The sequence below is a fragment of the Leucopleurus acutus genome (genome assembly GCF_964270905.1).
Source record: "Leucopleurus acutus genome assembly, chromosome: 16".
NCBI classification, from domain to species: Eukaryota; Metazoa; Chordata; class Mammalia; order Artiodactyla; family Delphinidae; genus Leucopleurus; species Leucopleurus acutus.
Window position 1 is genome coordinate 23,265,649 of NC_139158.1, and position 15,400 is coordinate 23,281,048.

At 42.9% G+C, this 15,400-nt stretch overlaps 1 protein-coding gene and 1 pseudogene across 2 annotated transcripts in view; one reads left to right on the forward strand and one right to left on the reverse strand.

Annotated features, from left to right (window-relative positions):
• The window catches only part of TMC7 (transmembrane channel like 7), a gene marked incomplete at its 3' end in the record, with an annotated part of 48,311 nt that overhangs the window by 22,759 nt on the left and 10,152 nt on the right, over nt 1-15,400 (forward strand). The window contains exons 6-11 of the mRNA XM_082857445.1: nt 3,520-3,665; nt 7,291-7,438; nt 8,595-8,768; nt 10,012-10,169; nt 14,008-14,125; nt 14,430-14,527. Of these exons, the coding sequence (XP_082713571.1) occupies nt 3,520-3,665; nt 7,291-7,438; nt 8,595-8,768; nt 10,012-10,169; nt 14,008-14,125; nt 14,430-14,527 (842 nt within the window). The remainder of the gene's footprint in view (nt 1-3,519; nt 3,666-7,290; nt 7,439-8,594; nt 8,769-10,011; nt 10,170-14,007; nt 14,126-14,429; nt 14,528-15,400) is intronic.
• On the reverse strand, nt 11,541-12,233 carry LOC309973818 (mitochondrial fission factor-like; annotated as a pseudogene). Its single transcript has one exon. The product of its transcript is annotated as a mitochondrial fission factor-like (transcript).

Sequence of the window (15,400 nt, forward strand, 5' to 3'; positions counted from 1 at the left end):
GACCAGGTTCCTGAATGTCTGCAGTGAGAATCAAAAACGAGTGTTGACACAGGTACCAGTGAAAGAAAACAGGATTTGCAGTGACCTTATCGGCAAGGATAATGTTCGTCCACCCCTGCTAAGATATACAGGAAATGTATTTTGTCACTTTCAGCCTTTGGCCTTTTCCTGATTCCTGCCACCTTTGTATTGACCTGCAACAAGATCTGAGTTCCCCTGTAGAAAGAAGTTTCCGTGAAAATAAACCCAGATAGAATTTATTTAACTTGTCTGACATTGAAAGACCTTAACATATTGTAATCCTAGACCACCCGGATGAAAGCTGTGACTCCTCTTCCCAGCAATTACGCATGCAGGTGTGCGTGGTACACACGTGCATACATGCCCTTACATGTGCACATGCACACACCGCACTTGTGCACACACATACGCAGTCCCTGAAATCCCTTAAAAGTCTATTAATCCCAAGTTAACCCTGCTGCTCTAAAGTAGAATTAATCTCATCCTTCCTATAGTAGTTCCAAACGTTTTTAATTCTTCTTTATTCTAAAAAATGTTTTTGTGTGCTTTCATTTTTTTTATCCCACTTTTTTCCAGCAAATAAGATTGCAGCTATGAAAAGTGGTGTCTCTGCCTTCTAGACTAGGGTTTCTCAACCTTGGACCTGACGCTCCTTTGCTGTGGGCCTGTCCTGTGCACTGGAGGGTGTTTACAGCATCCCTGGCCTCCATCCACTAGATGCCAGTAGCAGCCCCACTGCTGTGACAAGCAAACATGTCTCCAGACATGCCAGATGTTTCCTGGGGAACAAAATTATCCCAGGTTGAGAACCCCTCCTTTAGATGTTTTAAAAAATACAAGTATATAAAAATACCTTTCTGAAAGTTACTGGTATTAAAATGCCATGCTATTGAACATTTCTGAATCGATAGATAGAAAGCATCGAATTTGTCCACTGCATTTGGTTTTGAAAAAGTGGATTTTACGTCTCTGATCTCATGTTTTCCTCAGAACAACTGAGAGGAATCGTCAGGTGGGTGTTAAAATGTCCACTATACAAATGAGAAAACTGAAGCTTGCAAACTATGCAAGGAGAAAAGAAAGCCAGTGACTCACCCAAGGTCACATGCTAGTGAGATCAAATCCCAGAACTGCTGCTAGCCCCATTTCTTTAGGTCACATCCCATGAGAGAAGTTCCTTGTTGTAGGTCACCACACACCATGATCTTCTTCGTTATAGGAAAGATTTCACAGGAGACTTAGATGCACTTGATCATAAATGTTCAATAAACTATGCATGATAAAAAACAGCCCTGCCCCAAAGAATGAATTTTCTACAGTGATAAAAATGTTCTGGATCTGTGCTGTGAAATTCGACAGCCACTAACTCTTAAGCACTTGAAATGTGGCTAATGTGACCAAGAAACTGAATTTTAATTTAATTTAATTGTTGTTAATTTCAATTTATTTGTTTTCAATATGTGTTTTTAAAACCATTCTACATGCATTACAGAATGGCCATCATGTACATTCCCTGTAATATCACTGTTCTCACCCATGCAAGCAAGTAGCAGCCTTACACATATTTTTCATGTGTTTTTAAACACTTCTGTTCATGTTTATAGAATGAACAAAACAGCCACTCGCTGAACAGGGTTTTCTATGTAGCAAGCAAATACCACTTCAGCATATGTCTTACAAGTGTTTTTAAACATTTCTCTATGTATTACAAAATGACTGTCACATCCATTCATGGAAATAGCAGGGTTCTGTTCTCCATGTGGGTTGCAAGTCTGTAGCAGTCTTACAACTTCTCTCTCACACTGAATTTTAAAAACTTTTCTACACACATTACAGAATCGACATCCCATGCATTGACTAAAATAAAAGTATTCTGAACATATTGAGCAAGTAGCACTTTTACAACCATCTTTTTTCCTGTTTTTAAAATCTTCACTAATGCATTACAGTATGCGTATCACATTTATGCACTGAAAAACAGTCCTCAACCTAGCAAGTAAGTAGCATTCTTACATCTTTTACATGTGTGTTTTTTTAAAAAATTGAGATGTGATTGACATATAACACTGTATACATTTGAGGATGTACATGTTGGTTTGATACCTTTATATATTGTAATATGATTACTATAGTAGTTTTAGCTAATAACCTTTATCATGTCACATATAAATTTTAATGATAGGCCCAAGAGGGAGCTGGCCAGAGAGATTAAGCAGTGGCTTGTCTTTGCTGAAAACAATTGAGGCAAGCTCATGATCGTATCAGAGAAGTTATTTTCCAGGCCAGTGGACCTTTGTCCTGTAATGTAACTTTATTTTGTAGGAGAGATTGATGACAGTCCTGACGCCAACCTGGGGCAATAAAAACATGTTTTGTACAGTTGGGCAAGTTTTATGGCCTGTGTGCCCCAGCTTCAGGAGGGTTAAAGAAAAGATGGAGTCTTCTGTTTCTACATGTTTGTTTTTCTATTAAAAATTTACTTAAGTACTCAGTATAAGAATACAGGGTTATCATAAAAATATAAGACTTATAGAGTAAAAAATAAAATTACCTCTTCCCAGAGACCACCAATCCTTTAACACCATGGTTCATATCTTTCTCAACCTTTCTTGTGCACTTATATGGACTTCTTTTTTTTTTTTTTGCGGTATGTGGGCCTCTCACTGTTGTGGCCTCTCCCATTGCGGAGCACAGGCTCCAGACACACAGGCTCAGCGGCCATGGCTCACGGGCCCAGCCGCTCCGCGGCATGTGGGACAGGGGCACTGCTGTGCCACCAGGGAAGCCCCTCCTGTGTATTTTTAATGCTCAGGCTTTATCTGTGCTTTATTCCCCAAACTCTAGTTGAGCACCTCATATATCTATGGATTTTTTTTTCATTTTTTAAAATTGGGCTAAATTATTTTTAAAATTAATTTATTTTTTTAAATTGAAGTATAGTTGATTTACAGTGCTGTGTTAATTACTGCTGTAGGGCAAAGTGATTCAGATATATATACACATATATATACACACACACGTATATGCCCTTTTTTTATATATTCTTTTCCATTATGGTTTTTCATAGGATATTGAATATAGTTCTCTGTGCTATACAGTAGGACCTTGTTGTTTATCTATTCTATATGTAATAGTTTGCATCTGCTAACCCAGCCTTCCACTCCGTCCCTCTCCCAACCTCCTCCTCCTTGGCAACCACCTGTCTGTTCTCTATGTCCACGACTCTATTTCTGTTTCATAAATAGGTTCATTTGTGTCATATTTTAGATGTCACATATGTGATATCATGTGGTATTTATCTTTCTCTGTCTGACTTCAATTAGCATGATAATCTCTAGTTGTATCCATGTTGCTGCAAATCTGGAATTTTTCCAGCCTCTGGGGAATTCAGGGATGAACAGTGACACTGGAATGTGAGTTCCTTGAGGCAGAGACTGGTTTCCTGGTTCCCTGCAGTCAACTCACTAATCTGACCTCATGCCCTTGGCTTTGTTTCAGGGTTTCCTGGAGGACACCTGCCTCTTTTATGGACATTACACCATTGACGGGGTGAAATTTCAGAACTTCATCTATGATCTGCCTCTGGCTTATGTGTTAAGCACAGTTGCCTACCTGGCCCTGAGCCTTCTTTGGATAGTGAAAAGGTAAAGTTTATCTTGTCATTGTGTTCTCTTTGAATTATTCTTGATGGCTGGAGTCTCGTGGAGGTCCGTGGACTCCAAGAGCCATTGCCCAAAGGATGAGCAGAGTGCAGGGCTGAGCTCTGTGGAAAAAGGTTTGTGAGTGTGTTGGAGGCTGTGGACACCTGGAGGATGGGGCCAGCATCTGGGAGCTGGAGTAGCAGCCCAGAGTCTTCAGTCAATCATCAGTGAACACATTTGCCAGTACCATTCTGCCGACCTTATCTTTGTTTTTTCTTTTTAAATCTATCAAGCCTAAGCCCTTTATTTTTTAAAATTTATTATTTATTTATTTATATTTGGCTGCATTGGGTCTTAGTTGCTGTGCACAGGCTTTCTCTAGTTGCGGCGAGTGGGGGCTACTCTTTGTTGCAGTGCGTGGGCTTCCCATTGTGGTGGCTTCTCCTGTTGCGGAGCACAGGCTCTAGGTGCGTGGGCTTCAGTAGTTGTGGCACGTGGGCTCAGTAGTTGTGGCTCGTGGACTCTAGAGCACAGGCTCAGTAGTTGTGGCACACGGGCCCAGCTGCTCCGCGGCATGTGGGATCTTCCCGGACCAGGGCTTGAACCCGTGTCCCCTGCATTGGCAAGCGGACTCTCAACTACTGCACCACCAGGGAAGTCCCACCCACCTTATCTTTGATCCGGTATATATGTTAACCAGGTCTCTACTGGGTTGCGAGTGGCAGAAACCCAGCTCTGACTAACTGGGCTAAAGGGGAATTGAGTGGCTGAGAGAACCAAGGAAGGGAGGAAACTCCAAATTACAGGAAGGACAAGGATATAGGAATGGATTCAAAACAACCCAAAGCAAGGGCTCCTGCATCTCTGATTCTTCTGGTGGCAGCTTCCTTATGTGTACTCCCAGGGTCACAGGCTCAGAAATCCTTTGAAGAGACTTGCTGGCTCTGCTTCATTCAGGTACCCAATTCCGACCCTTCAGTTGTGGCCAGTGGGTTAAGGTCATATGCGAACGTGGCATTTCACATGGTAGACAGACATTTTAGTGGGAGGTGCCAATTCCCAAGAAAAGTGAGGATTATTAATTACTTTAACAAACAACTATCCCCTAAAGTACAGTGGCCCAACACGATAGAAGTTGTGTATCTTTCTCCCATGAAGTTCTTAGTGGGCCGCAGGTTAGTGTGGAAGACTCCTTCTCAGTCCTGCTGGGACTCAGGTTGACTGCAGCTCAGCCATCAGCATGTGGCTTTTTAAGCTGTTCCTCTTGAGGGCTGGAAGGGAAAACGACCTTGGAGGAGTATCACGTGGTAAGTGTTTCTGGGCCCAGCCTAAGAGGGATGAACGTCACTCACGTTCCATCAGCTATAGCTTAGTCACGTGACCACGGCTCACTGAAAGGGAGGCTGGGAAATGTTGTTCTTGGCTGGCAGCCGCTTCCCAGCACTAACGCTACACTATGAAAGGAGAACCACCCATTCCTGATGGACGGCTTACTGTCTCTGCCCCAAGGGGAATGCTTGGATGGGCACCTCTCTTACCCACTTCATTGTGCCTGTGAGAGCCGGGCAGTGCTATAAGCCATGGGGCTGTGAAGCTCCTTATCACAGGTGTAGAAGAGACCAGGGTTTTGGCGTCTGAGTCTGTCCTCCACGGAGACCAGGGTTCACCACCACAGAGAAAACCCCAGAGCCCAGCTGGGCACTCGTATCCTGAGTCAGGATCTGTGAGATGAAAATGAACTGGTGTGTGTCCATCCCCCACAGAAACGGGCAGCATACTGGCAAGGAGGAGCAGTGGCTCATCTTGAGGGCCGAGAGATGCTCGGTAAAGAACTGTTGGTTGATTGGGGTTCTGGCTTTGCTGTTGTGTGCTCACGGCAAGGGCAGATCCAAGTTTTACGGACCGGCAGTGTAGACCGTATGGAGGGGCCGTCTGTAAGACAAAGAACATGAAAGTATCTTTTGTAAATGATAAAAAATCAAAACAAGACCATAGGAACACATTGCTAGAGGCGCTCCGGGGGCCTTGGAAGGGGCCCTGAAGAAGAAGCTTTATCAGCTGAACGGTGAAGCCGCCTCCGGGTCCTGCTCAAGCTTCTGCACCTCCGGGCCTTGACTGCTTCGTGGGGAAGCCTGCAGGGAGGGTGGCTGTGAAGCAATGGGGAGCGACCTACCCGGAGAGGAGGAAGCGCTACAGGGTGGCAATGGGGGTGGACTTAGGGGTCAAGAGACCAAGGTTCAAATGTGGCTTGACCTCGGTGAACCTCATTTTCTTTGTCTGTGAAATGCACACACCTAGAAGGGTTGTTGGGAGGATTAACCGAAACAAGGCAGATGAAGAACTTAGTACTGGGCCTGGCACTTAGACGTTTATTAAATTAAAATCATCATCGTCATCATCATCATTGTACTAGCCCCAGTTCTGCCACTAGCTCTTTGGATCTAGGGAAATACTTTTTCCCTTCTCTAGATCTTAGCTTTCTCAGACCATTCAATTGGGGTGAGACCTCAGAATCACCATGGAGCTTTATAAATAGCATATTTCTGGACCCCCCCCCCCGCCATGAGACCTACTGAATTAAAAATCTCAGGATATGAAATCACCTGGGAGTCTGCATTTTGGAAAAGCACCCCAGCTGGATCTGACATAAATTCTTTGCTGTGAACCTTTGGCAGAACAACTGATTGCTCTAATTCCTTTCATTTCTATTGTCTTCACAACTCAGTAGCAAATCCTAAAAATACCCTGGTTTGTCTACAGAGTGTGTGGCATTTGACGTTTTTATGTCAAGTGCCAGAGTGTATTTTTTTCCAGGAAAGCATTTGAATGAGTAATGATTATGAACCTGTGCAACAGAGTGGCATCTGACCAAAACAGGTGCTCGCTAAATATTTGGTTATTTTACTATTTAAGTCATTTATTCATGCATGTATCCATGTATCCAGTATCCATGGTTAGTGGCCATATTTATATCCAGGCATTCCAGATGTAAAGGTGGGAAGACAGCCAGGGTACCTGCCCTCAAGGAGTTTAAAATTTAGTCAGGGTAAGGGGCTACAAGCAGTAAACACATAAATGAGATGATTGGAGATTAGGTTATTGCTGTGAAGGAAATTAAAGAGACTGGCTGGAAGCAGGAGTCACAACTTTAGATGGGATGGTGGGGAATCTGTGGAGGGGATATTTGAGTGAAACCTGAGGGATAAGAAGGAGGCAGCCATGGGAAGAGGAGAGGGCAGAGGGAACTGCAAGTGCAAAGACCCTGAGGCTGGAGGAGAGGTTCGTGTGTTTATGGATAGGAAAAAAGCCTTTGTCATTGCAGCAGAGTGGCCCTATGGGAGGAAAGATGGCGCCGTGCAGGGTCACGCAGGACCTCTAGGGTGTATTAAAAGAGTTTGGATTTTATTCCAGCTGTGAAAGAAGCCACTGAATGGATGAAAGGAAGTGATTTTCAACAATGAGATGCCTGGTTAGCTGCCACATATTTAGAACGATCCAAAACTTGACCAAGCATGTCAAAATGGGTGGAAGATGCAGCTATGTGTAACTTTTTAATTTTAGACAAAGCATATCCGTGGGCCTGTATTTTGTTGTTCTTATAAGAACGATAAACGTGTTTTGGGGTCAGGTCGGTGGAAGGGTTCAAAAGTAATCTGATCCGGAGCGAGGAGCACTTCCAGAGTTACTGCAACAAGATCTTTGCGGGCTGGGACTTCTGCATCACCAGCCGCAGCGTGGCGGACCTGAAGCACAGCAGCCTGCGCTACGAGCTCCGCGTGAGTGCCACTCAGTTTTCTCTTGGTGGGAGGCGGGGTTACAGCTTGCAAAGGAGCTGGTGGGGGCCAGGCTGTCCCCAGTGCTTAGCTGTGTAGCCCTATGTAGTTTTCAAGAGCTTTTTGCAGAGAACCACTTCCTGGGGTTGATCACCTGAGCCCCAAGCATGAAGCTGGTGAACTGGGGCTGGGAAAAGAGGTGGTATCTTCCCTTCTCCCCCATCACCTTGTACTATTTTTTGTTTTTGTTTTAATTTAGAAAATTAAAACAAAATTTAGAAATTTTAAATTTCTAAAATTTCTAAATTTTAATTTCTAAAATTTCTTTAATTTCTAAAATTAGAAATTTTAATTTCTAAATTTTAAATTTCTAAAATTTCTAAATTTTAATTTAGAAAACTTATTTTAATCCTAGTTGAAGAAAACTGTTATTCTTTTTTTTTTTAATTTTACTGGAGTATAGTTGATTTACCATATTGTGTTAGTTTCAGGTGTGTGGCAAAGTGATTCAGTTGTACATATACATATATTCATTCTTTTTTAGATTCTTTTCTCATACAGGTTATCACAGAATATTGAGTAGAGTTCCCTGTCCTATACAGTAGGTCCTTGTTGGTTTGGACGGTTATTTTTCTGCTTGATGAGAACCTGTCATAAACATCTCTTAAACCAGGAGAAATAGGACTAAGAATGCTATGGTAATAAGGTGGAGTGGAGAGAATATGAAAAAGCGGAATTTCCAAATTAATCAGGAGAAAAGGAGTAACAGATAGCATCTTGATCAAACCCACCGAAAAAAGGAGGAGACAATGATATCAAAAGTTTAATGAAGTGAGATGGAAGGAATCAAATGAAGTGTATTATCTGTTTAAAGAAATAACATATTGGTAATAGTAACATATAGGTAATGTCCTGAATAGGTTATAGTTCTGTTTTCACATTTATTGTGGAGTTTCATTTCAATCTTAAATAGAAGGTCTGCCTTCATGTAGGAGACATGGAAACTGGTTGGGCTTGGTCCAGGAGGGTATCCCTGGGGGAGATGAATATTTAGGAAACTTTAAAGATCCAGAGGGAGAGTATGACGGTGAGTCCCAGTTTCCACCCCTAAATATCCCTTCATCGCAGTGCTCACAAATGAGCTTTCTTTTGTTCTCAGGCAGATCTGGAGGAAGAAAGAATACGGCAGAAAATAGCAGAAAGGACCTCAGAAGAAACGATACGGATTTACTCTTTGAGACTGTTTTTGAACTGCATCGTGCTGGCCGTTTTAGCGGCATGCTTTTATGCAATCTATAGAGCGACTATATTCTCTCAAGAACACATGAAAAAAGTAAGTGCTCCGTGAAAGTCAATTTAACTTTTAGTCCCGTTGGACGTTATGTATGCTAAGTGTATCGCAAACCTCTCAGGTGGATACTATCATCATTCTGTTTTACATATGGGGATATAAGTTTGGCTGATATGACAGAGAACCTAAAATCAGAGTGACTAGTTTCCACTTGCAATAGAAAAAAAAAACAAAACATCCAAAATAGAGTGTTTGGGGTTCCTCCTCCTCCTGGAGTTTACAATGTTCAAATCCAGGCTGGACTGCCTGGATCTAACCCCCAACTGCACAGCTTACTATCTGGGGCCTCAGTTTACCTAAAATAACAGTGGTTTTAAAAATCCAAGTTGGGGACTTCCCTGGCAGTCCAGTGGTTGAGATTCCACGCTTCCACTGCAGAGGGCACGGATTCAGTCCCTGGTTGGGATATTAAGATCCCGCATCCTGCAGCACAGCCGAAACAAACAAATAAATAAATAAATAAAAATCCAGGTTGGTCTAGTGGCTCTGCTTCATGAAATCAATCATCAGGGGCCCAAGTTCCTTCCATCTTGCAGCTCTGCCACCCTTAGAATGTGGTCTTCTTCTGTATGGTACCAGGTAGCTCACCACATTCACATTCTAGCCAATGGGAAGGAAGTGAAGGGGATGAGAGCACACCCCTTCCCTTCAAGGGCAGGACCTGGAGGTTGCACTTAACACTTCCTCTTATATCCCTTTGGTCAGAATTTAGTCAGAGAGCCATTTACCTAGGAAGACAGTCAAATTACTTAGGAAATTTAGTTTTATCTCAGATAGCCATATATGTGACTAAATAATCTGTAATTATGAAAGGAGGACAGAATGGCTGTTCCAAGTCAATTAGTTCAGCCTTGAAAATGCTTTCAGTTGCCCATTGATACAGAATACATGGATTTTTTATATTTCACCTTAATAAATCCAGTAGAGCTCAGTTTTCTTCTAGTATGGTACTAGATCATGGTTCCTCCGTTTGAACACCCAAGGAAGGAGATGACTTAGTTTTAGGTGCCATGTTGAATGAAACAAATGTTTTGTTTTGTTTGCTAAACATGTTTGGGGTTGTTTTCTCCCTTACAGTTCTAATGAAATATAATTGACATACAATACTGTATAAGTTTAAAGTGTTCAGCATATGACTTGACATACATACAGTTGAGTTCTTTTAAGGTCAGTTTATTTGTGATGCAAATTATTATACTCCTGACCAGTTCTGTTATCTTCATAGGAAATTGACAAGATGGTTTTTGGAGAGAACCTCCTGATACTGTACCTGCCTTCTATTGTGATCACGCTGGCCAATTTTATCACCCCAATAATCTTTGCCAAGATCATCCACTATGAGGATTATTCCCCAGGCTTTGAGATCCGGCTGACAATCCTTAGGTAATGCCTAGACATGCGAAGCACGTCACCACTTGTCCCCTCCCCTGCCCACAGCAGACATGGCTAATCCATTGTGGTACCTTTCCCTGCTGAGCCAAGAATCCTCTTCAGCCTTCAGACAGCCCCCATGAATGAATCAGAGTTTGCATATGCAGGGAAATCTCTTTGACTTGAGCGTCTATATTTTTTTCATGTATTAGCACATCGACAGCTGAGGGCATAGGGTGGGGCCCTTGGAAGAAATGTTGCTCTTAAGATATTAGAAAGACAAGTGTATACCAGCAGGAGAGTGAGGAAGTGAGAGAGAGAAGGGAAGGCACCTTATAAAGGGTATGTTATTTGGCAAGTTGCAACTGGGGCTCAGTCCTATGGGACATCTCTGGGAGTTTGCGTGGAAAATATCTTAGACTTTTCCTATGCAGGAGTGTTTGTCCTCCAGCAAGTATTTGGCCTCCCCTGCCTAAGGGTGGCTGGCTCCCAGGGGCATTAACTCCCTCACACTTCTACCCCACTAGGCCCATGCGTGGCCTTGGGACGAGAGTTACAGTAGGAACTTGCAGTAGGAACCTGAGACTTTTGCTGGAGTGAGTGCTGAGAAAAATGTGGCCCAGTCACCGACTGTGTGTGCTACCATTGACTCTTTTTTTTTTGGTTGACAGTTTATTAAATACACTACATTTGTACCTTATTCTGTAGTTTTTTAAGTCATTCACACATGGACTTAGTAAAAATGTACTTTATAGAAAACCATCTGCAAAACTAAAATAAAAATGCACATTTTGCTCACATCTTAGATAAACTGCTGAAAATGTTAGGAATTATTTTATTGAAGGTGATCATGAAACATGAGGTGGCTTGAGTTTAGTAAATCTGACACCAGACCATGACTTCAGTAGTGTTAATGTTGAAATGTGGATGCAAAAATGTCTATTAACTAAACTGTTTAATCTAACAGTGTTTGAGAAACAGGACAAAATAAAGTATTATTTTTCCTTTACAGACACTTCTCTAAATCCAATTCCTATACACTTTTTTCTCTCCCATTCATAGAATTAGCTCTGCAGATTGATGAGGCAAAAAAAATTCCTTAAATAAAACCGAAACAAACTAGATCCTATTTACAAAACATGAAAAGGGAGAATTTTAAGTAGGTCTTATGGCAAAACTGGTTAAAACTATATACAGTCAAGGGACAGAATATACCTTTACTTCTGCAAATATAAATCTTTCCCCACCTCCTTTCTGGGAGAAATACATTTTCAGGGCATGGACTGTAAAACGGCATACAATGCAAAGACAGAAACAGAGAAGTTTGCGAATTCTTTTTATTTCCAGCTGTTGAAGCAGTATTTTTGAGAGTTGGCGTTACCTCTAGCGGTGAAACCAGAGCCAGCTATTAAGCAGGCAGAATGCTACAGTAATTGAATACATGACCATTTCTCTTTTAGCACGTTCTTTGTTCTCCTCTTCCAGAAGTTGTAGACGTCTATCTAGTTTGATTATCTTTCATCTTAATGAAGCTGCCTCTACAACGGTCATGTCGTCTGAGGTTCCTTCAATCGTTGTATCTGTATTTGAAATGCCGTACATGGAGTCAGTCCTGACCAGCTGTCCGTTTAGGCGAACAGCATTTTCACTCATAGAGCGCTCTCTTTTTAGCCTGCCAACTGCGTGGATTTCTTCATTTTGAAGGGTTGGAGGAAGTCTTTCTAAATCCAGAAAATCTAGTGGTCTTTCACTTAGCGTAAGCACGCGAGGTGGTGTTTTTAGTGCCAGAGGTTTGAAGGGAGTTGACTGTATAAGGTCAGGATCTGCTGGTCTTGAAAATGGAATGTCTTCATTATTTCCTGCTGCAACAATTCTCTCTGGCACCTGCATAATCACACTAACATTTGAAACTCCTTCTTGGAATCCTTGTTCCAGGTCAGCACTTGGTGGTGCCCCCTTTAATTTTTCCGAGACCCTCATTCTCTGACTAATAATACCTTCGGTGTATTCCATTTCATCCTGAGCTCGACTGATTTCCGCCATCTCAGCAGCAGTGGGAGAAGGAAATGCTGCCCCACTCACTAAATGTGTCCCAACTACTGCTTGCTTTTCGGCTATCTGCTTCTGTGCTTCATATTAAATCCTTTCACTTGCTTCAATGTGCACGTGCTGGATTTAGAGCCATGCTTGTCCCCCTGGGCCTGCTGGAGGGTCCCCGGCGAGGACTGCTGCCCGCCGGCTCCCGGGGCCCTCGCGTGGGCGCTGTCAGAGGCCGTGGGCCAAGCTCATGGAGGCACGCGGGCAAATCACCAGCCTGAGAGGCCCGCAGCGGGCTACCACTGACTCTTTATAATTTGTTGTAATGTCTCTTCTCATACTAAACAAATATTCAGTTTCCTAAAAAAATAAAATAAAAAATAAAGAAATGGCAGGTGTAAAGCTGGGCCCAGGGAGTTAACACACATGAGTTAAGGAGGACCAGGTGGGGACTGTGTGACACTGGAATGTTTTCTGTCTGCTTCTCAAATGCCTCAGATGGCATTTGCATCTTTGTTTAAACAAATCTTTTTATTTTGGAAATTTTCAAACAGGACAGTATAATGAACCCCCATGTGTACCCATCACTTAGTTTCAACTATTTACCAACGTTTTGCTAGTCTTGTTTCATGCGGTCCCCCCCACTCTGCTGGATTATTTTCAGCAAATCTCAGGCAACATGTCATTTCACCTGTAAACAGCTCAGTATATCTCTAAGTGACAAGAACTTTTCTTTTTAAACATAATCGTCATCACACCTCACACAATTAAGTCAGTCCCCTGATGGAGTTGCAGAGGGCTTTCTATGGTTGGTTTATTCAAACCAAGACCCAAAGAAAGGCAGCATGCTGTGTTGGATTGTTATGTCTCTTAAGTCCCCTTTATTCTTTCAAGAATTCCCCCATTGTATTATGCTGTTGATTTGTGGGAGAAGCTGAGGTGTTTGTCCTATAGAATGTTCTCTACTTTGGCTTTAGTTCATTGCTTCGTCATGGTGTCTTTTGTTTTCCTGTATCCCTCCTCAAATGTAGATTCAGACTTTTTATTAGATTCCGTTTCAGTTTTTAGTTATGGAAACCTCTTCGGTGGTGGTAGGGACTCACGTCCGCCCCGAGGGAGGCCCAGTACGTCAGGTGGATGGGTGGGTTTGCTCCCCTACCCACACACTTTTTAATGTTTCTATATCATTTCTTTTTTTTATTACAAACCAAACAATAGATGAAGCATCTTCAAAAAAAAAAAAAAAATGAGCCCTCTGCCCTCCTCTCTTGAATCCATTTTCCCCCAGCAGCCCTCATCTTCACGGTTCCTATTGTTCATGCCAACGTTCACATGTTTTGTTTTTTTTAAAAATAGGATTGTATCTACGTGAAACTCTGCAGTGTAGTTTTTTCACTTCTCAGTGTATCAGCCATCTCTCAAAGCTGATACTTAGAAGATTCAATTAGTTCTTTCCAGGAATTGTTCTCAGCGTGGCTACGTCATCTTGGATTCAGGAGTTCCCAGCTTTCTGATCTGTTTTTTTCTCTGCCATTTAAAAATTATTGTGGTAAAATACATATAACATGAAATTTACCATCTTAGTCACTTTTAAGTGTACGATTCAGTGGCGTTAAGTACATGCTCAGTGTTGTGCCACCATTGCCACTGTTTGGTTCCAGAATTTGCTCATCATCCCAAACAGAAACTCTGTGCCCATTTGTAGGTTTGCTGTTAAGAAAGGCAGCTTCTCTGCACCCCAGCCCTGTTCCAAGGGGCCCGCCTGCCCTGAGCCCTCCTCTTCCCATCCTATCTCCTACCCTCTTCCCTGCAGGTGTGTTTTTATGCGGCTGGCCACCATCTGTGTGTTGGTGTTCACTCTGGACTCCAAGATTACATCCTGCGATAACTACCCGTGTGAGCTCTGTGGCTACAACCAGAAACTCTACCCGGTGAGGCTGCGGGGATGGGCATCCTGCTCGGTGGGTCATTTGGGGGTGGTAGCATTAGGGTCGAGAGAACAGCCCGTGAAGCCAAGGGTTTGAATCCCAGTCGATCCTCATTCTTGCTGTGTAGCAGAGTCTGGCATGCCAGGCACTTCTAATTCTAAGGGCTGGAAAACCAAAGTCTGTGCTGGAGCTCAGAGGAGCATCCGCTGATGCCTTCCAGAGGCAGCAGGATCGGGGGCTGGAGATGGCATTGGGAGAACCTGGCTTTTTCTGCTCCAAGTCAGGCTCGTTTCTCTCTGGGTTTCAGTGCTGGGAGACCCAAGTTGGGCAGGAAATGTACAAGCTGATGATCTTTGACCTCATCATCATCTTGGCTGTGACCCTTTTTGTGGATTTTCCTAGAAAGTAAGTGTGAGGGGTACCCCTCTTTTCTTCCCCTACCCCCTCACCCTTTCCCTCATCCCCACCACAGATTCCCATCACAGCTGCTCTTCACTAAGTGCTGGGTGATTCTGCATCCTGGGAACCACTGACAGCCATTGGTGACTTTGAAAAAGCTCCAGGCCATCGCCTCCCCCTGGTCCATGATGTGCCCCATGGAAAGGCAGCACGAAGCAGAAACGGTGCTGCTTTCTGCGGGGCTGCCGTGGGGTGACGTCTTGCCAGCCCCTCCGGGCTGCAGTGGATGCCACATTTCCTAGTCTGGGTTCAAGACCGCTTCCTAGTCATGTGACTGAGGGCAAGTTATTTAAGCTCTGTGCCTGTTTTCCTACCTGTGAAATGGGAATAGTAGCAGTGCCCACCTCATAGCACTGTTGTGAGGATTAAATGACAAAATGCAGATAAAAGTACTAAGAACACTCCACGCCACAGAACTCAACAAAACATTAACTATCACCATCAGGATTGTCATTACTATGCTGTCATTAAAAAAGAAAATTATTCTCAGCATCTCCTTGAGCCTTAATTGAAACCCTGTTCACTTAGTCACTTTTATACCCACATGTACAAATTCTCCTGGTATATGCCAGAAGTCCAGTAAGCCCTTAAAAGTCAACATTAAAAAAGAAACTGTCCTTTTAAAAAATTACACAAATATGAAGTGAACATGTGCCTATTAAAGTTTTTTTAATATTTAAACTTAAATAAATACAGAGATCCAGAGAATAGTGAGAATTGTCTTTTGTTACCTTACCCCTACTTCCCAATCCCACCCCACTCCACGGAGGTGACCCTTGTTCACACTTTGGGGTAGATCCAGCAGTCCTTAAAACTAAA